Source organism: Ochotona princeps, chromosome 11, assembly GCF_030435755.1.
Source record: "Ochotona princeps isolate mOchPri1 chromosome 11, mOchPri1.hap1, whole genome shotgun sequence".
In the NCBI taxonomy this organism is placed as follows: Eukaryota; Metazoa; Chordata; class Mammalia; order Lagomorpha; family Ochotonidae; genus Ochotona; species Ochotona princeps.
Window position 1 is genome coordinate 72,998,287 of NC_080842.1, and position 25,592 is coordinate 73,023,878.

The following is a 25,592-nucleotide window of genomic DNA, read 5'->3' on the forward strand; positions in this document are numbered from 1 at the left end:
CCCTTCCTGGGGTGTCGGCCTGCTGTGGGCACAGCCTGCCTGTGAGGGTTTTGGTTTCCTTCTGCCCTTTAAGCAAACTAATGAAAGGAACTAAAAACACTCCTTTACGGTTCCATAAAATTCAGTTTCCAACGGCCATGAGTACGTCTGTGCATACCCACACTGATGACCAAGCACAATCGCATGTAGTATGCATGTGCATGTAAACACACGACGTGCTGCATGTGTGAGAGCATGCTTGTAGATTAATGTAAGTGAGTGACTGCCACCATGTATGTCCAGCTCCCCGCTGGGCTTCCTTGTCTGGTCCTTGCGGGGCAGCCCAGACACACCCGGAGATGCTGAAGCAGAGACCCAGGGGCCCCGAGGCGCCTTCAAGATGGTTTCCGGGTAGCGGAGGGTTGGCCAGGGGAAAGGCGCAGGGCGCCTTGGCCGTGCCTGTTGGCAGAGTGGCCCCAGCACCTCAGACCTCTTGGGAAGACAGGCCAGGCAGCAGCGTGTCTCTGCCCCTCAAGGTGCACCCTGCTGCCTCCCACACGTCCAGCCCTCTTCTGGGCCACTGGCCCAAATGTCCCCTCGGAGCCCCCTGGGGAGCCCCACGGCCACTGGCTGCTGTGAGCCACCCCGGCCCTGTGAACAGCAAGCAACTCTAGGCTGCACCCCAAGGCGCGGCTTCTGGGTCACCCCAGAAGCTCTGCCCGCCTCTTCCTGGCTGAGCAACTGCCTGGACCTGGTCCCCATAGGAGACTGGCCAGCTCAGACACGGGTACCCCTTATTCACCAATGCTACTCACCTGGCTTCCTCCTATGCCCCCCGTGTGGCTGGGTACCATGCAAGGTCCTGGGGGACCTGGCCAGCGTCCTACATTCGCCTGCAGCCACACTGTCAGGACCTGTGGTCCCAGCCCCCCACCTGTAGCTGTGTGGCTTGGATGGGCACTGCCCAGCTCTGCCCCAGTGCACTAGAGTCCCTAGGGTACCAGGACCCCGCAGCTGCCACTCGGGGTTGCTCCACAGACTTGGCCCGGGCCCACGAAGGTCCCTGGCCCGCACTCCAGTAGAAAGCAAGCAGACGAGGTCTCCTGCTGTACTCATATGTTCCATCTTTCAAAAAGAAAGACATGATTTTAATATCACTTAACAATATGTTAAAAAGTAGCCAGGCAGGCCTCCGTGTTAATACAGCCGCACACTAGAACGGACTGGACGGTGTGAGCGCTGGGCGGTCTCTCGTGTTCCACTCTCTCTCTGCAGGGTCGCACACGAGCTGGCTACGGGGCAGGGTCAGACACAGACACGCAACGTGTACACTCAGAAACAGTGGACAGTGGAGACCCGCCTGGGGGCGAGGGGCACACGGGAGCTGAGTGGCAGCCGACCCCCTGGCGGGCAGGGACCGAGGACAGGGAAGGATGCAGAGGCGACGGCCCCGTGGGTGGCGCATACTTGTCTTGGCCACAGCCAGGCGCAGGAGGACTCGGCGGGGCTACTGGTGCACTCTGACAGCACGGGGCTACGGTCAAGGAAGTGTCACGGACTACACGCACACAGCTAACGACGCGGCCGGGCGGCGGCTCCTCGAGCACCCTGGCTCCAGGCCGGCCGACTAGGGCTTGGCTCACAGGGCAGCACGGCCCGGCCCACCTTCATCTCCGCCTCGGCGCTCCTTGGTCAGTGGGCCGCGAAGGTGGCCTTCTTCAAGCTGAAGTTGGACCAGTTGATGGACAGTCTCTGTCGGGTCTGTCTAGCCGAATCCAGGCAGAACCTGCCAAGACACAAACCGGAGGTCACGGGCAAGGGCAGCCTCCCGTCTCTAGGTGGGGGCCTGGGCAGCTCCTCAGGCTGGGTGGGGCCCCAGGACAAGCCCCAGCAGGACAATGTCAGCAGGGCCTGGGACAGGAGCGCCACAGCAGGGCAGCTGGGAGACCTCAGCCTTGACTGGCTGCCCCGGGGGCTTCCTAGCAGGCACTTCCCTGGCAGATTGCCAAACTACAGTGGCAGCCACTCAGACATGTTCTGATAAAACGTGATTTCTATCCCAAACTGTTCTTTGTCCTTCAACTACTTCCTTTTTTCCTCCCTATTTATTTGAGGGGAAGGGTAAGAGAGACCCATGTCCCCATGAGTGGGTTTAGTGCCCAAATGCTCCCTACAGCCAGGGCTGGCCCAGGCACTGGCTCCCGAGTGGTGGGTGACAGACCCCAGCCCCGAGACCATCCCTGCTGCTTCCAGCACCACGTGGTCAGACCCGGGGCCCCGCGAAGAGGATTCCTCCCAGGAAAGCGAGATGGGGTCCCAGCACTCGAGCCCTTACATGCCCCAACCCTGGAGGACAGGCTGCTGGGACACATGCGCCACGGGTCCCTGCGACCAACTCAGAACACTGTGCCACGCTGCCCTCTGCGCCCCAGCAATCAGCAGAACCCCAAGTCCTGAGGAGCCTGAGCAGGGTGTCTCACAGGTCAAACCACGGCAGCAAAGCCCCTGCAAGTCTTCACCCCAGCAAACTCTGGGGAGTGCCAACGCTCGCTTCTTTTAAAAATTGTTCTAAAGGTTTATTTATTTGAAAGGCACTTAGAAAGATCAGACCTCTATCTGCTGGTTCACTCCTCAAATGGCTACAATGGCCAGGGTTGGGCCAGGCTGATGCCAGAAGCTTCCTCTGGGTCTCCCACACGGGTGCAGGGTCCCGAGACTTTGGGCCGTCCTCCCCTGCTTTCCCAGGCCACAAGCAGGGAGCTGGAAGGGAAGTGGGGCAGCTGGGCCACCAGTCAGCACCTGGCGTGGTGCCCCTGCTCGTGTCTGTTCTCACCGCCCCAGCTCTAACTCGTGCTGCAGAACTCTGAGGGAAACGCAGTCCTGCTCTAAGAGAAGCCGTGCACGGGTGGCCAGGCAGCTCTGGGGGATGTGCTGCCCATCTGCCCATGGATGCCCGCTCCGGACCTCTGCTCCTCAACTGGGCTGGGCACGCGGATGGATTCCCACACCCGTGCACTGGGGACATGGCTCGTGGACTCCCTATTTCCGAGTGCCATCAGCCGGGCACTCCCCATGGGGCTATGACCGGCTTGCCCTGCTCTGGACTCTGCCCCTGGCCAGTGTGCAGCTTCCGCGACCCACTTCCCTGCAGGTTCCCTCTCGTGTGACCATCTCTGGTGTGCTGGCGCGTGAGACAGTCAGCTCCCCGGCCTGCTCCTGCAGGATCTGGGCACTGAACGCTGTGCACGGCCAGCTCTCCAGGCTGCACTCGGCCTCGAGGACGGCCCCGCTGGCCTTTCCTGCCGCCTGGCCCTGCACCTGCGCCAGCTTCCCTCCCTCCTCCCCGCGTGCTGGGCCTTGTCCCCACGGGGACACCGAGGCTCACGGCATTCCCCGCCAGCTGTTCACCATTTGTCTTTCCTTGTTAATTACAAGCAGCTGCTGAGAGTTCATAGGTGTCCGACTCACCACCCTGGGAGTCCCTGCCCGTTGGGTGGGCGCACGGAAGGAGCTGCTGGAGAACTCCACCTGAAGGTATCTGTGCCTAACACTCGCACTGACTCCAACTTGCAACTGTTTCTACTTGTTATTTTTTTCATAGATTTTTAAAACTTTTTACTGGAAGGTCAGAGAAGAAGATCTTCCTTCTGCTGATTCACTCCCCAAGTGGCTGCAACATTTACAACTGAGCCAATCCAAAGCCAGGAACTTCCTCCAGGTCTCCCACACGGGTGCAGGGTCCCAAGGCTCTGGGCCGTCCTTGACTTCCTTCCCAGGCCACAGGCAGGGAGGTGGATGGAAGTGGGGCTGCCGGGATTAGAACCAGCGCCCATATGGGATCCCGACCAGGCTCACGCCAGGCCCTCTACTTATTTTGGGGCCAACTTTGCGCCACCATTTTACTTGTTTCCTAACATCTGGCCAGAAGCTCTGGCATCCGTGCTCGCTCATGCTACACAATCCCTTCTCGGAAGCCCGGCGGATCGGGGCTCCCTCCGGGCGTGGCTGTGATGTCAGAGGCCTGGGACAGCCAGGTTGTCCCGGCCTTCCTGGGCTGGATGCAGGGTCTATTTCAGGCTTGAAGATCAAGTCCTAGGCTTGTCTCGCTGTCCGCAGTGTCTGTAGTTGTTCCTTTCTTTTCGCTTGCACGTTCTCAAAACGCGCTTTCCCTCTGGAAATGCTCTAAAGAGCCACCGTCCGGAAGCCGCCGCCTCCTTTCTGACCTAATTATGGCATTTCTGCCTTGTCTGGAAACTAGCTTTGTCACTTCAGACTTTTTAAAATGATTTCTAGTTTGTAAATTATTATTTAAATTTCTGCTTTTTAAAAATTAATTCACTTGAGAAGCAGAGAGCATCCACTACATTTTCCTACCTGCCCTGTAAATGATTTAATCTTACGTTTAGATCTCCAAATATTTAGGGCTTTAAAAATGTATTTATTGGGCCCAGTGCGACAGCATAGTGGTTAAATCCTCACCCTGAAAGCACTGGGATCCCATTGGGGCGCCGGTTCTAATCTCAGCAGCTCCACTTGCCATCCAGCTCCCTGCCTGTGGCCTGGGAAAGCTGTCGAGGATGGCCCAAAGCCTTGGGACCCTGCACCCACGTGGGAGACCTGGAAGAGGCTCCTGGCTTTGGATTGGCTCAGCTCCAGCCACTGCGGCTGCTTGGGGAGTGAACCATCAGATGGAAGATCTTCCTCTCTGTATATCTGCCTTTCCAATAAAAATAAATAAATCTTAAAAAAAACGTATTTGTTATTCCAGCATGGTGGCTCAATTGGCTAATCTTCGTTCTGCTAGCACTGGCATTCCTTATGGGTGATGGTTCGAATCCTGGTCTGATCCGCTTCGCATGCGGCCCACAGCCCTGGGACCCTGCACCCACATGGGGCTCCTGGCTCCTGGCTGTGGCCACGTGGGGAGTGAATCCACGGGTGGGGATAGAGCAGTTACGCCTCCTCTCTGGAACGAATATGCATCTCACACAATGCAGTGCAACAAAGCACACTGCTCCTGGCCGGTCCTGTGCGCCTGTGTCACCGGGCGTCCCCGGCCCCTGCACGCTCCTCGCCCAGCTCCCCAGGCTGTTGCTGGCGCCCAGGGCGTGGCGTCCACCTCCCCTCTCCGCTGCTCTGCCTCTCACGTACATCAACCAATCTTAAGTTTCCCTTTGTTGCCAGGATTCATGTAATAGAACATTATTAAACACAGCACTGGAAGAGCCTACTAGGAAAGCAGGGCAGAGCTGTGACCCACTCATGTGTGGACAGCAGCAGGCCTCTGCGACACAGGCCAGCCTCCCAGCACCGGTGGGAGGCACACGGCAGGGCCCCTTCCAGATGCTGCCCTGCCGGGCGACCATGGCGCCTCATTACCTTTTGAAGTACTCAACTTCCCGCTCCGTCTCGTCCATCTCCACGCTGTCCAGGTCGATGTCTTTGGGCAGAAAAACGTCATCTGCAAGAAGCAAGCAGCACGGGGAGACAGGTCAGGTGACCTCCTATGCCCGGTAAGGCAGCCCAGGGCCAGGGCTCAGGACACCAAGCCCTCACACACTCAAAGGCACGGGAACCTCACGCCCCCTCAAGGGAGACCACACCCCACACCTGAGCCCCAGAGTGCTGGGGTACAGCGCCAGCACAGGCTAACCAGAGGGCAGGCCCGGGGTGGGAGGTGCCCTGGCCATGACAGCAGGTGGGCACTGGCCTTGCCAGGGGCGGCTTGCCCCGGGAGCCCAGAGGCGGGCTCAGAAATGCAGCCCTCGGGCAGGAAGAACTGCACTCCCTCTCCCTCAGCCGGCTTCTTGACGCCACCCTGCCCTCGGTGTGGCTCGGGAGGATCACCCTCCGCCTGAGACCCTCAGCTCACCCGGGCGCTGGTCAGACCCGTCCCTGCACAGGGATGGCCTCTGCCCACTTGTGCTAACACCACTGACGTGTCTCTGTGTCTGTTGGCTCACAGAAAATGCCACCCTGAGCTGCCTGCCATTCCTCTTCCTTCCCATCAGCCCCGCGGTTCCTTCCTGAGGCCACAGTGGTCAAGCTAAGGTCCAGAGGCGCGCAGCTCTGTTCCTTCCACTCCCACACAGCCGTCTGCTCTGGGCCAGTCCACCACCTGCTGCCCAGCTCCTCGGGTCTAGCTTTTAGGTTGCTCTGGAACATTTCTCTTACTGGAAAGGCAGAGTGACCAACAGAGAAAGGGACAGCGCGAGCCATCTCTCGACTGCTGGCTCACTCCCCAGATGGCTACCTCGGCCACAAACGGCCAGGCAGAGTGAGGGCCTAGAGCTTCACCAGGGTGTCCAGCACGGACAGCAGTGCTGGGCACCTGGCCATCTCTGCTGCCTTTCCAGGCGCACTGGCGAGAGGCTGGATTGGAAGCAGGGCAGCTGGGATTTGAACTAGCTCCGATGCAGGCACATGGTGTCGCAGGCATGCCTTAACCCACACTGCCACCCGCAGCAGCCCTGCTCCCACAGGCACCCTGTGCTCCCTCCTGGCCCAAGGCCTCTGCGAGCCCCATTCTTGCTGCTGGCCTCTTGTACTTCCTCCCCCAGACTGCCTCCTGGCAATATACCACAATGCGGCAGGTGGAAAAGCAAGCTTAACAACACCATGATGTGCCCACAGACCTGCCCAGGCCTGCCCCTGGCATCGGAGTGTGCCCACTCAGCAGCAGGCCACATTCACGGGCTCTCAGGCCGGAACTGAGTCACCCATGGAACACGGCCTGAGCAGGGGGCGGTCCCGGCAAGTGCCACACACCTGTGCCCAGAGGTGCTGACCGTGCTGAGGGGACACAAAGACAAATGTGGGACAGTTACGGATGAAAGCAGAACGGAGGCCCAGTGGGTACCCCACAGAGGTCCCCAACGCTGGCATAGCACGTTGGCAGGGCAACCAGACAGGGCCGCAACTAGGATGGTAAGGAAATTTTTCAGCTATAACATTTTTATAGGAAAAAAGGAGCAAAGAAAACACATCCCATGGGAGAAAGCGGCACCTGTGTGGCACACAAAGCAAGGCGGGCAGCATGGCAGCTGGGCCCGAGCAGCACGCCAGGGGCACACGAGGGGCACACGCGGACGGACGGCCACGGCAGCACAAGCCAGACGCAGGTCCGCCCTGCGAGGAGAGCAGATGCCGCGAAGGCTCAGGAAACACAGAGACGGGGGCACTGCCAGCAAAGGGCCTGAGACAGCTCAGCATCTGATCCTCCCCTTGCACCCGCTGGGATCCCATATGGACGATGGTTCATGTCCTGGCAGCTCCGCTTCCCATCCAGCTCCCTGCCTGTGGCCTGGGAAAGCAGTCGAGGATGGCCCAAGGCTTTGGGACCCTGCACCCGTGTGGGAGACCTGGAAGAAGCTCCTGGCTTCAGATCAGCTTAGTTCTCTGGCAATTGTGGCCTCTTCGGGAGTAAACCAGTAAATGGAAGATCTTTCTGTCTCCCCTCTTTGTAAATCTGACTTTCCAATTAAGAAATAATATTTAAATATTCAAATAAATAAATATTTAAAAGGGGGGAGGACTTCACTGTCCAAGACGGAGTTGGGAAGCAGGCGCTACAGGAACCCCACCTGGCAGTGCACGTAACACCACCGCGGGGGCACCAGGAGAGTCACGTGGTCACCACCCGGGGCACTGCTGGGCCAGCACCCACTCCAGCCCGGCTTCTGGCTAACGCAGCCTGGGGGGCTCAAGGGTTAGGGCGAGGCCCTGCCCCCGTGAGGCACTCTTCGATCCAGTTCTATGCTCCCAGCTTCCAGCTGCCCAGTCCTGGGGCCACAGGCATTCGGGCAGCAAACCAGCAAACGGGAGGGCTCTCATTCCTGTGTCTCTGCTTGTCAACTAGCGACCCTAACAGACAAAATGAGCCCCAGATGTAAGTCATGCAGACGACGCGCAACACCCCTAACAGCTGGAGTGGCCTCCTGGGTCACAAAGAACGCCAGTCCACTCTGCGAAGAGAGACATGAACACCACTGATAAAAGGACAAAAGCAAACGAGGAGTGATTAACAACAAAAGGGTCTGCCACCTGGAGATTAAAAGCCACCCTTTACAGAGCTAGGTGCAAGGCAGAAAAAACAAGGCCCCCAAATCCAAACGAAACCCCCAAACCAACATGGAAATTACAGACCAATGCCCATCGCTCTGCAGGTACACGAAAGCACCAGCGGGGGGCGCACGTGCGACAGAGGGTGGCTGCTGTGGCAGCAGCTTCCTGGAGAGCACCAAGTCCGCTGACTGGCACAGACAGTGAGCCATGAAGAGAGCTCGGTGTATCTCCACCTGCACGCCAACGAGACCGTGAACTGCACCTTGACAACACGGTGCTGGACTGCGCTGTCCACGCCTGCAATGTGGGCTTACGACTCTTTATGAACAATTATACTGCTGTGACAATATAGGGGAACTCAGAGGGGAGGCGACATGGGAGAGGAGTAAGGGAAATCCCAGAGCCTATGGAACTGTATCATGAAACAATAATAATTTGAAAAAAAAAATAAAGCCTAGTTTAAAAAAAGAACAACATGAAACAAATTACTACCTTAAAATACAACATGGGCCCAATGTGGTAGACTAGTGGCTAAAGTCCTCACCTTGCATGTGCCAGGATCCCATGTGGACATGGTTTGTGCCCCAGCTGCTCCACTTCCCATCCAGCTCCCTGCTGTGGCCTGGGAAAGCAGTGGAGGACGGCCTAAAGCCTTGGGACCCTGCACCCGCGTGGGAGACCTGGAGGAGACTCCTGGCTCCTGGCTTCAGATTGACTCAGATCTGGCTGTTGTGGTCAACTGCGGAGTGAACCAACAGATGGAAGATCTTTCTTTCTCTGTCTCCCCTTCTCTATAAATCTGACTTTTCAAAATTAACAAATCTTAGAAAAGAAAAAGAAAAAAAAAAGAAAAAGTAGAGTGGAACTGAGCAGAAGTGACCCTGTCGTTTGTCCCTGGCAGGCTGGCCACAGCACAGCCACCAGCTCCCCCACACGGCACATGTGGTGCCACAGCACAGCCGCCAGCTCCCCCACACGGCACACGTGGTGCCACAGCACAGCCGCCAGCTCTCCCACACGGCACACGTGGTGCCACAGCACAGCCGCCAGCTCCCCCACACGGCACACGTGGTGCCACAGCACAGCCGCCAGCTCCCCCACACGGCACACGTGGTGCCACAGCACAGCCGCCAGCTCCCCCACACGGCACACGTGGTGCCACAGCACAGCCGCCAGCTCCCCCACACGGCACACGTGGTGCCACAGCACAGCCGCCAGCTCTCCCACACGGCACACGTGGTGCCACAGCACAGCCGCCAGCTCTCCCACACGGCACACGTGGTGCCACAGCACAGCCGCCAGCTCCCCACACGGCACACGTGGTGCCACAGCACAGCCGCCAGCTCTCCCACACGGCACACGTGGTGCCACAGCACAGCCGCCAGCTCCCCCACACGGCACACGTGGTGCCACGGCACAGCCGCCAGCTCCCCCACACGGCACACGTGGTGCCACGGCACAGCCGCCAGCTCCCCCACACGGCACACATGGTGCCACCCCAGGAGGGCAGCCGTCAGTGCCCTTCCTTGTGAAGCCAGGTTCCTGGCACCAAAGCTGCACGGGGAGGGCCAGACACCACAGGCAGAGGAGCTGGGCGTCCACTGAGCACCCAGAGAAATCCTTTTCAAAAATGTAAAACAAAAGGTTGTTATTTATTTTACTGTAGTCACATCTATAGAGAGGAGAGACAGAGAGGAAGATCCTCCACCTGCTGGGTCACCCCCCTAGGGGCCACAACGGCCGGAGCTGTGCTGACCCAAAGCCAGGAGCCAGGAGCCTCCCCCAGGTTTCCCATGCAGGTGCAGGGTCCCCGACCACCCAGGCCAGGCTGTGGGCAAACAGGTGCCTGGGTGCTGGTGCATGGAGTGTCTCCTGGGGCACTGAGCATTTGCTCTGAGGCTTACGTATTTGAAGAGCAGAGTTGGAGACAGAGAGACGGGGGGAGTGCTGCTTCACTCCCCAGTGGCTGCGACAGGCAGCGCTGGGCCAGGCTAAGCATGCGGCAGGAGCTAGGAACTCCATCCCAGCCGCCCACACGGGCCCACACTCCACAGCCATCTCAGTGTGGTCCCAGGTACAGTAGCAGGGAGCTGGATCAGAAGTGGAGCAGCTGGGACATAAATGTGGCACAACACTGGACCCTGTATTAATTTCAAAAAGCCCTCCGAAGACACACCCCAAACCCCAAGAACACAGGGGTGCCCGACAGCATCCCCGCATCAAGCCTGAGACACACAGGTGTGTGGGTGAAGTCCCTGCCGAGCGTATTTACACGGAATACCGGGCAGCTGCCAACAACAGGAGGCGCTCTCCAGTGAACAGGTGTGGAGTGGTTCTGAACACCTGAGCGACAATCAGAGGGCTGGCCTCAGCATATGAGGGGAAGCCAGAAAGCAGCACGCAATGTGGATGACAGAACCTGGCCCCTTCTGCCACAGAGGGAAGGGGAGGGTGCACCTGGAGCCCCTGGCATGGGCCTGGAGCCCCTGGCATGAACCTGGCACCTCTGGCATGGACCTGGCATCCCTGGCATGGACCTGGCACCCCTGTGGGAACCCCGGAGAGACGGGTGCAGGTCACAGGCACACAGGCATGTGCCACCCAAACTTGCTCTGCCCACCGGCAGTCCTCAGGGCCAGGGCTGCTCTGCAGAGGGCTGTTCCGGGCTGGGACAGGCCATCACCTGAGGATGACAGAGTGTCGAGCATGCCAAGGCTATGGGCTGCCGTCAGCAGAGCCTGGGGGAGAGCTGGCCAGAGGGGCTCTGACAATCGTTCTGGTCCTACCTGGGAGTCCCAGTGGGCAGCACCAGCCAGGGAACCACAACCAACCTGACCACACCCACTAAGCGGCTCTTTTTAAGTCAAATTCAGATGGAGCAGCACTAGACCACATAGCCAACGACACAGCAGAACCACTTCAGGCGAAACCCAGGTTACCTGTAACAGCTCCAAGTCTGGGGCTGGCGCCATGGTACAGCCGGCTGAATGTCAGCCTGTAGTGCCGGCCTGCCCCCGCGTGGGAGACCCGGAAGACGCTCCTGGCTTTGGATTGGCTCACCCCTACTGCTGTGACCACTGGGGGAGTGAGCCAGCAGATGCACCAAGATTTTTCTCTCTGGAAACCCGCCTTGCCAATAAAAGACAATTAGGAAAGAAGCTTCCATGCCAGAAGAGACTGTGGAGCTGAGCTCTGCCCAAGGACGCAGGCGCAGGGTCTCAAGGCCAGAGCTCCGTCACCTCAACCGTGCGTGCTGCCGGGGGAGCCCAGTGATATCTTGAAACAACAGAACAGAGCAATGGCTACTATTGCTCAGTGCTCTTTCAAAGCAGGGACAGGTCAACAGCACCCACAAATATGGGGTGAGGGCTCCCCACCTCCCCTGCCGGGCACTTACCGATGGAGCTGCCAGCACGGTCCCCTTTCTTCTTCCTGCCCTTCCGGCTCTTGCCCCGGGGCTGTGGCGAGTCGGCCAGCGCCAGCCTGCTGGCCTGCTGCTGCAAGTCCCCAGGGGACGCGGGCTCGGGGCCGGCGGGGACCTTCTCCTCCTTGGCATGGCTCGGCTGCTTTTTGTTGTTGTTGTTAATGTTGACTTTCCTCTCCTCCTTTTTCTGCTCTGTGATTGGGGTGAGGTCAGCCACCCTGGCCTTGGCCTCGGCCTGGGCCTGCGCCCGGGGTCTGGGCTGTCCCTCTGTGGCCTTGGGGGGCTCCCCGGGCTTCCTGACGGGCTCACTGCTGGCCTTAGGGGGCGGTTTCAGTTTCTGCTTGCTGTGGCCCTCCTTGTGGTGCTGCACCATATCAAGGAAGAAAGAGAGTGGCTCGGGCTGCTGCCCACAGGTCTCCCCAGGGCCACCGGCGTCCACAGTGTCCCCGTCGGCTCCTGGGCTCAGCCTGGGCTCGGTGTGGCTCATGTGTCTGGAGGGGGAGCGGGAGGTGCTGTGTGGTTCCTCAGCCGGCTCGGGCACGCCGTTGGCACTGGGGACGGGCCCCGCGGCCGTCTGCAGATGCCGAGTGAGCAGGTCCAACTTGGGGCAGTCCTTACTTGGGCGCTCTTTCTTCTTCTTCTTCACAGCTCTTAGCTTCTGAAGCTCCTGAAGCCGCTGACACTCCTCCTTGAAGTGCTCCTCTTCCTCCTCCTCCTCCTCCTCGTCCTCCTCCTGCCGCCGCGCCTCTCCTTGGAGGTGCAGGTGCTCCCGCGCCCTGGCCTCGGCCTCCAAGCGTGCTTTTTCCTCCAGCTGCCGAAAGGAAAGAAAAGGGGTCGCAGGGAACGCTCAGCATTACAAGGAAGATGCGACAACCAAGGAGCTCCAACGGGACGTGCACGTGTCGCCTGCATCGACCATCCCACTCAGGGTGGCCGCCAGTGTGCACACCGCCACCCTGGTGGGGGCGCTGCTAACAAGAGGCAGCTGGCTTCCCCAGGTGTGTGACACGGTCAGGCTGGCCCTGCAGACTGAAGGCTGCAGCCTGTAGTGTGCAGGCTTTTCCACACGAGGGACAGCCAAGAACAGGTACTAAGGACCTTGGTGTCGGCCTGTTCTGCAAGGAAACAAAAGTGGTAACATTTTCACTAGTGTAAAAGGACACACCACAGGAGGTTAAAATACAGCTGTCTCAACAGCCCAGCTCCACGGAACTGCACTGTAACATGGACACGCGCTGCCAGGGTGCAAACAGAAACTTCTTTCCAACTAATCAAAGGTGACCTCTAGCCCAGGGCAGCCAGGGGGTGCCCACTGGCACCGGCTGGGTCAGACCCAGGGACACTGTGGGGCAACTGTGCTTAGGGCAGTACGGGAAGGCCCGCTGGCACCTGCTGGGTCAGACCCAGGGACGATGTGGGTGTGGTGCAGCTGCGCCCCAGGCAGCAGTGCCTTCTGGCCCCAACAGCATCTATGTATCACTTATGTGCTGGTGCAGGGACACAGAGCTCCCCCCACCCCCTGCTGCTTCATTTCCCAGACATTCACAACAGCTGGGGATGGGAAGACAGGAGGAGCCAGGAACCCCGCCCAGGTCTCTGCAGGGGTGGCCGGGAGCCAGCTGCCTGAATCGCCACTGCTTCCAGGGGCCTGGGGACCGAATGCAGGCTGCATCTCAGCCACGGGACCTGCCACTTGCTCCCTCTCTCCGGTTTTCAATATTCTTAAGAAACAATTTTATTTACATTTTGAAACACTCAAATAGAAAATGGCAAAAATCCAACAACACATCTAAAAAATTAATTTGGCACACTGAGTAAAAATTACTTAAGGTCCCTTCTCCCTCGATGCAGAAGCAGGCCTTCCTGGAGGAGCCCCGTGCAAGGTCACAGCCCAGCATCGGCCATGGGAGGCTGTCACACGCCCAGAGCTGACGGGCTCCACCTGCGAGTGCAGGCTCCCCCTCACAGAGCGGGTTGCCGGGGAAGGCACCATCAGGCCCAGGGGGCTGAGATGTGTTGGGCACTCCTAGTGCAGTGGCTCTGTAGCCAGCTAGGCCAGCAGCAAGCACGACCCAGGGTGGAGTGGTCACAGACCAGGGCAGGAGCCTGGCACAGGGCAGCCCCAGAGGCCTGAAGACATGGGACCTCGGCTGGGCCGCAAGCACGGCTCCCACGGCGGGCAGGGCATGGTGGCCCCACACTGGGGGCGCAGGCCAAGCTCACCCTGAAGACTCCCAGCTGGATGGAGGATGGCCTGTGCAGCCATGCTCCCCAAATCACATGGGGTTCCTGCGGACAGATCCTGAGGGGGAATCCAAGGCACACAGCCAAACTCGGGCCCGCTCGGGGACCGCCCTCCTCTTTACCTCTTCACCCAGCTTCCTGCTACCAGAATGCTCATGCTTATCACCACTGACCACGTGCAGCCCGCACCTGCTGGCTGAGGTCTGGGACTCTGACAGCCTTAAGGAGCCCAGGCCAGGAGGAGGAGGGAATCGCTCCAGGACAGGGCCTGTGCAGGAGGTTGCCCTAGAGGACCAGCGGGTCCGCTTCATGTCTACACAAGACAGGACAAAAGACTCGCCTCCGAGACCACCACTGGTGGAGCCACAGGCCCACGGCTGTGCTGCAGCTATAAGCCATGTGACTTTGCCCCACGCACCTGCCCAGCTCACTGGGTCTACACCCCAGGGCTCTTTGTCCCCCACTTCCCTGTGGGGAAGAGGCTCACGCAGGCGGAGTGAGGAGGCTGTGAGAGAGCCATGAATCCCACCAGAGGAGATGCAGAGGGAGCTGGCCAGGCTGGACGGGGCTGGGGAGCAGAACAGGCCCACGCCCAGCTCGGGGGGCAGCACCTGCCTTTCTCTGCTTGTGCCGGGCCCGCTTGGCGGCCCGCGTGCTGCTCACGGGCTTGGTCTCCGAGCTGTTGATGAACTGCAGCAGGTCCTCCACCCTGCGGTGGTCCACCACGCTCTCCCTCTCCGAGCCCTGGTCCGTTTTCTTAGGCTGCTCCTCCTTCCTCTTGGTAAGCCGCAAACGAAGCTTTTCCCTCATCTCCGCATAGTTCCTACTTGTGGGCGCAGCGGGAGGCTGAGAAAACCAGGACACAACTGTAATGTGGCAAATTTCAGGCAATCTGAAGACACTCACGTTGCACAAAGAAAATAAGGAGATCAGAGAAACACACGACAGAACTTATAACCATCCTGGCACTTGCCCTTTACGCTCTACCTTACTGGGCAAACAAAATCTAGTGAGGTCTGTGACAGATGGAGTTTCAAACAGAAGAGCAGCAGCCGCGCTGCTGAGGGGCCACGTCTCTCCTAGCTCAGGGCGTCTCCACACACTAGGAAGCCCACCCACGCCATCAACTCTGCCGACCCCGACCCACGTGGGTGTCGGAGGAATGTCCATCCAGGCCCAGACCCCGAGCGACAGTCTCTGCTCCACAGACACCCAGTGTGACGGCTCCACGGCACAGAGTGTGCCACCACAGGCACCCGTCACATCGGCTTCCCACTGCCGATGTGTGGCAGGTTCCCTTTGCCTCATGGAGTATTTAGAGCACCCCGAGAGCTGAACTACCGGCAGGCACGTCTCGGACGGGAACGCAGCCGCCTGCCTGCGCCCACGCACTCACCCCGCCGTGCCCGAAGAACTCGCAGTAGCAGCAGTCGCAGTACTTGCCATCCTTCTGGTTGGTGGAGGTCGAGGTGCCGGAGCTGTGCTCGGAGCAGCTGTCCTCGTCCCCGCTCTCGTCCCCCTCGTCCTGCTGGGGGTCGTAGACGCCGTTCTCACAGCGGTGCCCTTCACAGTCGGGGTCGCTGTGGAACCACACATGGGCTGTTCAGCTGCAGGGGTCGCTGCCAGGCGTTACCCCACACCACTCCCCATCACCCCCTGTGTGGCTCATTTCATTGAAAAAAGAAAAAAAAACACACTCCCCAAGAAACCGTTGAATTTGTGTGGACATTAAGATGCTGGACTCTATGCATGGTACATGCTTGCAATGCAAGAATCATGACTGGATTTGATCTGTAATATTGCAACAAGGTGGAGGAGTCCACCGTGGGGGGAGTGGACGGGGTGGGGTGGGGGGATCCCAGAACCTATGAAACTGTGTCACAAAAGGAAAAAAATACACACACACACACACACACACATTCTCTCACACACTCCCACATTCTCACACACACTCTCTCTCACACACACACACAGAGCTGGCCAGCTGACCTACACACACACACACACACACACACACTCTCTCCCTCTCACACCGCCTCTCTCTCACACACACATTCTCTCACACACACTCTCACACACACACTCACACATTCTCACACTCTCACACACACACACACATTCTCACACACTCACACATTCTCTCACACACGCTCTCACACACACGCTCTCACACACACTCTCTCACACACACACTCTCTCCCTCTCTCACACACACACTCTCTCCCTCTCTCTCACACACACTCTCTCACACACACACTCTCTCCCTCTCTCACACACACACTCTCTCACACACTCACACACTCTCACACACATTCTCACACACACACTCACACATTCTCACACACTCTCACACACACACACATTCTCACACACTCACACATTCTCACACACACGCTCTCACACACTCTCTCTCACACACACACACTCTCTCCCTCTCTCACACACACACAGAGCTGGCCAGCTGACCCCCCCACACACATTCTCTCACACTCTCTCTCTCACACTCTCTCTCTCACACACACACACTAGAAAAGCAGAATGCCAGAGAAAGATCTTCCAGCTGCACCAGTGCTACCCTGCACCTCCCAAAATAAAATACATCTTCACTATTTTTCTTCTGATTCTACTCAAGCAGGAACAGATACAATTCAAGAAGCCCACAAGACAGACTAAAATCCCATTTCGGACGCCCCGTGGCACCCTGCCTGGGGTGCCTCAGTTGTTAGGTTCTGAGCCCAGCTTCCCTTTAAGGAACAGTGCATGAGGCAGCCCAGGCACCTGGCCGCTGCCCTCCGGGGCTCCTGACTTTACTCTGGTCTGGCCCCAGCTGCTGTGGGCTCCGGAGCGAGAGCCTGTAGATGACCGCTCTCTCCCCAACACCCACCCCTGACTCTGCCTTTCAAATGAAATGGTGGTGGGACGGGGGCAGGGAGCGAGCCTGGGGACCACAGCCTGTGCTGGCCTCCGGGGGACGCGCCGGCCCGGGCAGCCAGCTGGATGGCTTGGCCCCCGCCTCCAGTCTGCCCAGGCCTCAGGGACTCACCTGCAGACACTGGGAGGGGCGCTGACGGAGCCGTCTGTGGGGGGAGCTGGGGGGACCACAGGGGGACAGAAGCTCTTGCGTGTGTCTGTAAATCCAGGAGCCGTGGTAGCAGTTTTGGGGAACGATGGGGCTGTGAGGTTTGCAAGGTGAGGTGCGGAGGCAGGTGTGAGGGCAGCAGGCACAAGGGCGGGCAGCGGCGCCACACCTGTGGGGCTGCTCCTGGGTGCGGCCGGGGCCAGGGGCCGGGGGCCCTCCTTGTTGATGCCGTGAAAGACGTCGCCTGAATCGAGAGACACAGAGTCACCCAGCAGCTGAGCAAAGGCACACATGTTTCCATTAATTATACCTTGCCAGCATCTCTCGGGTAGGAAAACGGTGAAACCTGCAGCAAATCACACAAAGCCGAGACCCGTCCCCGGCCTCAGGCCCCGCTCCCCACACGCACTCCGCCCTGACGCTGGCGTGGGAGCCGGAGCGGCACGAGCACCGGGATCATGCCGACGGCCACGGAACGCGGCCACGGGTGCTGCGGCCCCCATGTGTCCCTCAGCTTCTCTGCAAGCTCAGGTTCGACTCCACCTTTTCTTTTTCCTTTTGGCGAGAGCAACACTGCCTAGGAGGCCACCCACCTGATTCACCGTCTCACGGGACTTGGGTGAAAGCTGTGGGTCCGAGTCCTGCCAGTGACAGACTCTCCTGAGCCTCTTGCACCGTGTGGCAGGGCTGTGCTCGGGGCAGTGTTTGGGGCGACCTGCCAGCTGCCTCCTGGGTGCTGCACTTGCCCAGTGGCCAGCCAGTGCTGCGGACATTCCCAGGGACACTGACCCAACCCAGCACTCCCACTGCCGACTGCCAAGTGCAGCCTCGACCCTCTTCCTCCTCTTCAGCAGCAGTGTGCGCGTCCATCCCTGGCCGAGCCCCTTGCTCGGGCATCCCTGTCAATCCAGCTCGTGCAGTCACAGCCACGGCCACCACACTCCTTGAGGGCCTCACTGACCCTGGGCTGCCTGCGTGTGACGCCTTCCTTCTGTCCCGGCCCCGGGAGGAGCAAAGGCAAGGCCCAGTGGGGCTGCCCGGCCTCTGTGGGAGGGGGCACCTCTGGACATCTGTCCACTCTGGCTAGGCTTGTGAAGGACAGCAGCAGGCAACGCGGGAGGACCACAGTCCTTACCTAGGGAAGGCGGTCTCTTGGACGACACCTTGAACTGGCTGTTGCTCGACTGCACCGTGGTGGCCGTGCACGAAACAGAGGATGTGGCCGATGAGGTGGCCATCACGACCTTGTCTGCTTCCAGGAAAGCATCTTGGAAATTATACAGACACTTCTTCTTCGCTGCATTTTTTCTTTCTTTACTATCCTCGCTGTTAGATGGAGGTGGGAGGGCTTCAGACCGCGTCTCCGAGAGTGCTGGCCCTGACACGTCACCCCCTTCAGAGGACAGGAGAATCAAGGTTATAAAAGAAATGACACTTGGCTGCACAGTAAGGGGCATGCTGTGGACAACACTTGATACGATCGGCTGCTGGAGGGAGGCTCCCCTGGGACGCTGCTAGAGGGGGGCTCCCCTGGGCCGGCTGCTGGAGGAAAGCTCCCCTGGGCTGGCTGCTGGAGGGGGGCTCCCCTGGGACGCTGCTAGAGGGGGGTTCCCCTGGGCTGGCTGCTGGAGGGGGGCTCCCATGGGATAGCTGCTGGAGGGGGGCTCCCCTGGGCTGGCTGCTGCAGGGGGCTCCCATGGGATAGCTGCTGGAGGGGGGCTCCCCTGGGACGCTGCTGGAGGGGGGCTCCCACGGGATAGCTGCTGGAGGGGGGCTCCCCTGTGCCCGCTGCTGCAGGGGGGCTCCCCTGGAGGGCTGCTGGAGGAAGACTCCCTGGGACAGCTGCTGGAGGTGGGATCCCCCTTTATTGAGCACCTACTATGTGCCAGTCCCTGTGCCAGGCACTTTCCAAAACCACTTAACGCCTTCACACTACTGTCTGAGGTTGGTGCTGCCACTCACTCACCCTACAGATGAAGACCTGGGGCTCGAGAGGCTAAGTGCTTGCCTAAGGTCACACAGCTAGAATCCTTTCCAAGCAAAGACCAGGATGTCACGCCTGGCTTGCTGTTCTGAGCACTGCAGGGCTGGGGAGGCCCCCAGGAACTCTTGGCTACAGGCAGACAGACACAAGGTGCTGGCAGCAACCCCTCCTCAGTGTCCCCAACGTTGAGCTCAACTAGGAAGGAAGGAGCATGTTAGGGCCTGCCCCCACGGAGGGTCAGTACAGAATCACAGAGATCTAAGACAGACCTGGCCCGTGCTGGGGTCCAGTGGCCCCAGCAGTGCTCATGCGGCTGGTCACGCCCACCCGCAGCCTTGGCGAGGCCTCACTGCACGGCAGGCGTGGGGGGACAGGCCCTGGCACCCCTAGGAGGCTGAGGGAGCAGCAGCTGGCGGAGCTTAGCAGGGATCCTGTAGGAGACTATAACAATGTCAATCCATTCAGCTGGGATTGATTAGCTGACACTTGAACAAAGTTTTAACAAGTTCCTTACCAGAAATTGTATCTGGCAAGAAAGCGCCAGGGTTCCAGTTCTTATCAGTCATCACTTCTGATCCCCAAAGACTTATCATTTTAGAACTATTCCACTCCGGAGCAGTCCCAAAACGGCTCGGGTAAATGTGGTCTTGAAGAGATGCACTGAATACCTGAGGGTTATTTGTGTGATTCTGAACAGGTGCTGGCGGTAAAGCCTACAAAAAGAAATGTCTAATCACAAATCAGAATTAATACTCTGTTGAGCTACGTCATTCAAGTGCAAGCAGACAAGCGGGAGGTGCTGGCCCGGGCACTCCTCACCGAGCGCTCCTGGAACGGTTCGGCTGGACACCGCAGGTCAGATCGCCACCAGAGGGGCACTGCGAACAGCTGAGGAGGCCTCAAGGGATATGTCCCGACGACCTTCTCTGATTTCCAAACGTGGCTCATACACATCACGGCTGTTCCTAAGGCATATGCTCGCTCCCCTGGCATCTTTCCTGCCGCTAACAAGTCGCCTTGGGAATCGCTAATGAAAATGAGAAAACCTCAGACTGACCCCCTGCCCCTGGGCAACGTCTGGTCTCAAGAACCAGAGGGCCTTGATGCTGGGCTCAGCTGCAAGCCCTTACGCAGGTGTCAGCAGGAAGGGGGCAGGGCTCGGGCAGCCTTCCGCAGGCTCTGTCCATGAGCTCCAAGGGTCCTGGTCCCTTGCCGGTCCCTCTCCTCACCCGGGGAGCCTTTCTGCTCGGAATGCAGGACTTGCACCGTGCTTCACAGGCCAAGTCTTGGACATGGCTCTACGGATCCGAGGCACTGGGGCTGACCTTCTGTCCTGCTCCACGAGTCCCCCTAGGTGTCCAAATTCCCAAGACACTCATGTCCGTGTTCTAGAAGACCCTAATCTCACTCTTCCTTCAGCTCTCAGGTAGGCGACCCCCTCCTGACCGGAGCCTGTGCTCCCCACCGACACCCGCCGTGAGCCTTCCTCGCAGACACACAGAGAGCCACACTTTTCCTGCTTGCTTCTCCACAGTCACACATCAGCACTCCCATGTCGTCTATGGGCTGTCTGCCAAGCCCCAGGTCATGCTGTCTTGAGGCGGGGAGGAGGGGTGAGGGGTCCTGCCCTCCTGTTCCGGCCTGTGTCACCCACAGGCAGGTGAGAGGACACCTGGTGATTCACCCTCTGAGATGACAACGATCCATGAACCCCACAAGTTCAGGAAAGACTCCCAGATCAGGCGATGGGCGGGCCCGCTGGTGCCCAGCAGGTTCCAACAGGGCAGCTACTGCGTGCCACTTACGCCCTGAGGGGTCTGGGAGCCGTGGATAATTTGAGGTGAGAGTGAAGATTTTGGTTTCTAGGGGGACAAGCCACAGCAGCAGGACAAGCTGGAGGGGAAGAGGATACTGGGGCAGTTAGTCAGGGATGCGGAGGGATGGCAGCGCAGACGGCAAGGAGGCCTACGACTACAGAACAGCTCGCTCAGTGCCGTGCCCCCGGCTCCAGCACGAGTGTCGTGTCGACAGGTGCTGGAGCTGGGTCTGCAGTCCGATCCCTGTCTGCCTCCTTCGGACCAGCTGTGTGACCTCAGGCAATCACCCACCTGCAGTGCTCCGATCGCCTCCACACCGCCAGGCCCTGGAGCCTCGGCACTTCCTAGGACAGGAACCACTCGCCAAATCCTATCAGCTGACTCAGGCCGACAGTGGGCAGCAGGAGGGGAAAGCAGTGGGTCTCAACTAGCAACTCTGGCAGGGGAGCCTCAGAGAGCCGACAACCCAAGAAAATACTTCCAGAGCTGAGCACAGCAGACCGGCTCTAAACACAGGATGCTGCTCAGGGCCCTCCCTGGCCACGCTGGGTGAGCTGGGTGCCCCACAGTCCCACGGGGAGCTCGCCCTGCACGCCCTCTGTGGCCACGCTGGGAGTGCTGGGTGCTCCACAGTCCGGCAGGGAGCCAGCACGTGTCCAGAAAGCTCTTGCAACTTCTCCATGAGCCTCAGCCCTGGCTTGCGTCTGCACCTACGGGTACATCATGGCACAGGAACAAGGATGGGCCACCTTTGCCTTTCCTTTGGGGCGGCACAGAGCCTGGCACATACTGGGTGTTCAATAAATGCAGGCAGAGCGGACTCTACCGAGAGGGACGGGGTGACGACGCTACCCGTCCTACTCCCTGAAGCCCAGCAGTGCAGAGACAAAAGCAAGGAGGAGCAGCTTTTCACTGTTATTTTTACACAAGATGCCTACTGACCCCCCAAAGCTTAACAGTCTTCAGAAGAAAATCCACATCTGGGCACTGGGTCCTTTCTGGACCAGGCCTTGGTGGGTGTGCCAGCAACTCAAGCATGCACTCCAAGCGCCGACAAACCATCAGACCACAGCAATGGCTTTGCTCTTCTCACACGAGACTTCAGAGCATCTTCCACTCTGGGACAAAAGGAGCGATTACACTGTCACAGAGACACAGGGCCCGCACTGGGCACACTGAGCATCTGAGCTCAGTGCCGCTCCAGCCCCCATGGGAAGCTCCCTGCGGACGCAGAGCCTGAGGAAGCAACACCGGCTTGTCCAGCCTCTGTGGGAGGCCTGAACTGGGCGCCCGGCTCTCAGTGTGCGCCTGTCTGGGTACTGAGTCGGTGGAAGGGAGCTCTCCGCCTGTCTCAGAGTGCCAACAATGCCTTCACGGAGCAAGGAACGAGATATGCGCCAGCCTAGACCAGAGGAACACGTGTGCGAGACGCCATACCGAGGAGAGTGCGCAAGGAAACACCAAGCCCACACCTGAGACAGCCTCAACACCAACCTTCACGCCAGTCACCAGGCCAGAGCGCCAGGGTGAGGGGCTCGCATCAGCACTGCCCGTGGCGACCACTGAGCCGCCTCATGACACTGATGGGACAACGGCTCTGACGTCAGCACACGGGGATCAGTCGGCAGCTTCGTTCACGCCAAGAGGACTAGGAGAAGCGCGAGTGCTTCCGGCAGGGAGGCCACACCACACCCCGCGGGGCCTGGCTCAGAGCTGTTCTGTGCCCAAAGCTACAACCCCTGCCAGTGGCCACCATGGAAGCAGAATCTGACCCTTGAACAACTCAGGCTCCTGTAGCCTCTGGGGAGAGCTGGACATTTCCCCCTCATGGTCTTTCAAAAAAAAAACAATCTTTATTTATTTTTATTGGAAAGGCAGATACACAGAGAGGAGGAGAGACAGAGAGGAAGATCTTCTGTCCAATGGTTTACTCCCCAAGTGATCGCAATGGCTGGAACTGAGCCAATCCGAAGCCAGGAACCTCTTCCTGGTCTCCCACGCGGGTGCAGGGTCCCAAAGCTTTGGGCTGTCCTCGACTGCTTTCCCAGGCCACAAGCAGGGAGCTGGATGGGAAGTGGAGCTGCCGGGATTAGAACCAGCGCCCATATGGGATCCCGGCGTGTTCAAGGCGAGGACTTTAACTTGGCTATCACGCCAGGCCCCTCGTGGTCTCGACTTCAGCCAGGCCCAGTCCAGTCTGCGCACAACAGGTGGGCAGTGCACCACAGGACAGGTTCATCTGTCTCTGCCTCTCCTCTCTGTTCTTAAATTAAAACAAAACTATATTTTAAAAGATTTTTAAAAAAGATTTGTTTGTTTTTATTGGAAAGACAGGTTTGCTTCCACCCACTGGTTCACTCCCCACGTGGCCATACGACTGGAGCTGAGCCCATCCCAAAGCTCGCCACCCTGAGCTTCCTAAAGGAAACTGCTGGCAGCTTCCCTCTGGGTGACTTGTCTTCGGGTGCACCCAGGTCACGACCCTTGCAGAACTCCAGTCCTTAGGGCGTACGGACGTGCCACTGTGGCTCCACCACGTTCTTCTTTACTGTTCACGCAGTGGGGAACTCCTGGCATGTCTAGCGCTGTGCTGAGTAACCGCTGTGCACGAGCCGGGACTGCTGCCCGGCCTTGACTCGGTGCTCCTGAGCCTGTGGAGTCCCACAGCAACCCTGTTTGTCAGTGTTCGGGAAACAGCTGTTTCGGCCTTGTGCTTCTGCTGGCGGCCGATGTGGGTGATGCTGGGAACACCGTGCTGGCGTTGGTGATGCCCGAGTGTCCCAGAGAGTTCCCCTTGTGCGTCTCCTCATTAAAGAACTAGCTCTTGAACGCTGCTTCCCGTTCCTGAGTTGGCTTGTTTCTATGCTGTAGGAATCCTCTATATTCTGGATATTACAGCCTTAACAGATACATGATTTCTCAATATTCCCATTCTGGGGGCTGATGCTGCTGTTTTATTCTGCACAAGTGATACCTTTTCAAGTACAACATTGAAAAATTTCCATAAAGTTCAGTTCCTTTACTACTTTAGGTTTTGTTGTCTGGGCCTTTTGTGTTACACGTGAAAAATCACAGCCAGGGACCCAGCATGGTAGCCTAGTGGCTAAATCCGTGCCTTGCATGCACCAGAATCACATATGGGCATAATTCGTGTCCTGGCCGCCTCACCTCCCATCCAGCTCCCTGCCTGTGGCCTGGGAAAGCAGTGGAGGACGGCCCAAAGCCTTGGGACCCTGCACCCACATGGGAGACCTGGAAGAAGCTCCTGGCTCCTGGCTTCAGATTGGCTCAGTTCTAACTGTTGCGGCCAGTGGACACAGTGAACCAGTGGATGGAAAATCTTTCCTCTCTATATCTGACTTCCATAAATCTTAAAAACAAAACAACGAATCTGCAAGGAGCAATCCAGCTCTTAGAGATGCACAGCCCCAGCAGCACCTGCTTGATGGGGACAGCGGTCAGTCACAGACCCTGCATCCGCGACAGGGCGGTGCGCACAGCCACCTCAAAAGCAGGTTCACAAACACCCAGCTGACTGTGCAAAGCCGCTGATACAGCCACGCACAGGGTTCATGACTTTCTTGCAGACCCCTCCACGTGCTTTTCAAGCTCACAGGGAACATTCAAGAGTCTGCACCCTGGCAGGTAAGGGCACAGCTTGATCAGAACAGCAAGAACCACACAACGTCTGTGTGAGGTGACGAGGGAAACCCCACACTGCTGCGTCTGTCCCTAAGTATTGTGAAGCTGAAGACAATTCGCATCTCAAAGTACACCTATCACTGGCATGGAAACATTTACAAAGAGAAGTTAGCGGGTTTCCTTCAGAGGATGAATTTTCCACAGTACTCGCCCTCAACATTTGAGGTACTAAATATTTACATACATTGATCAAAACATGAATTACAAGAATGAGACCTATCAGGACATAAAATGAGGGGTCTGACAAAGCAGAAATGAATGCTGACCCCAAGCGGGGTCCACTGGGGCCTTGGGGCACAAAGGTGCCCCGCCCCAGCACCCACCGTCCGCCTCTGTCCCCTGAACAGCCCCCTGGCACCTCTAAGGCACTGGCTTGGAGAGAGACGTGCTCCCAGCTACAGCTGTGGGGTCACTAATGCCCCGGGTACCCGGGTACAGAGCATCCCAGCACACAGCTGAGTCAAGTTCAAGCAACACAGAGCAAGGCATGTTGGAGGCAAGCTTGCATAAAGGAACAAGTATTTTCATACCAGGAATAAGAGAAATATTTTTCCACTGGATCCTGCTTTTCACAAGTCTGAATGGCTTCCAACTGAGGTATTTTAAATCAGTCCAAGAACAGTCCAGAGATGAACAGCCACGTGGCTGAGTCAGAAGCTCCCGATCTCCACAGGTCCTCTCCCTGAGGACGTGAAGTCCCTACTGCGCCAGCCTCTCCCACCTGATGACGAATTAAAACAACAGAAGACAAAGAACCCATCCTCCATGCAGATGGGCTCTCCATGCCTCACCCCAAAACTGCCTGAGTGGTCCGTGAGTTCTGGGGTGATTAACTTCACTACCCAGTTGAACGTGCTCAGTAACTAATTCTTGAGAAGATTCATGTGGCAGAACGTCCCAAGGCCGTTCTTCAGGACTAGTAACAGAGCCTGTTCAGGTGATCGCAGAGAGTGGACAGCTGCCTAACCTTCCACATGCATCCAGAGAAAAACCAAATAGAGCCGGACTTCAGGACAGCAACACAGCAACAAACGTTCAGGGAAATACTCAACCTAGCAAGGTTAAACACATGTTTGTCAAGAACACAAGAAATGACTTATTTCAGAAGTCATTTATTTGAAAGGCAGCGTGATAGGGAGATACAACACAGGCAGAGTCCTGCTGCTCCCTCTAATGCGCCCCCCAAGGCAGTGGCGGATGGCCTAAGTGTTGGGCCCTGGCCCCAAGAGCAGGACACTGGGTCCATCCTCTGGCTCCGGCTGCAGTGTGGACCATGCGGGCAGTGCACCGATGGGTCCA

General features: G+C 58.3%; 1 protein-coding gene across 4 annotated transcripts in view; it reads right to left on the minus strand.

The window, feature by feature from the left end:
- Positions 1 to 1,080: 1,080 nt before the first annotated feature.
- The window catches only part of FAM193A (family with sequence similarity 193 member A), a 103,613-nt gene continuing 79,101 nt past the window's right edge, over positions 1,081 to 25,592 (minus strand). For all 4 annotated transcript variants that reach the window (XM_058670346.1, XM_058670347.1, XM_058670345.1 and 1 more), the window contains 8 exons: positions 19,289 to 19,487; positions 17,926 to 18,183; positions 16,755 to 17,034; positions 15,108 to 15,291; positions 14,327 to 14,557; positions 11,441 to 12,278; positions 5,359 to 5,440; positions 1,081 to 1,765 (listed from right to left, as the gene is read on the minus strand). In XM_058670346.1, the coding sequence (XP_058526329.1) occupies positions 1,672 to 1,765; positions 5,359 to 5,440; positions 11,441 to 12,278; positions 14,327 to 14,557; positions 15,108 to 15,291; positions 16,755 to 17,034; positions 17,926 to 18,183; positions 19,289 to 19,487 (2,166 nt within the window). In that variant the 3' untranslated portion in view covers positions 1,081 to 1,671. The remainder of the gene's footprint in view (positions 1,766 to 5,358; positions 5,441 to 11,440; positions 12,279 to 14,326; positions 14,558 to 15,107; positions 15,292 to 16,754; positions 17,035 to 17,925; positions 18,184 to 19,288; positions 19,488 to 25,592) is intronic.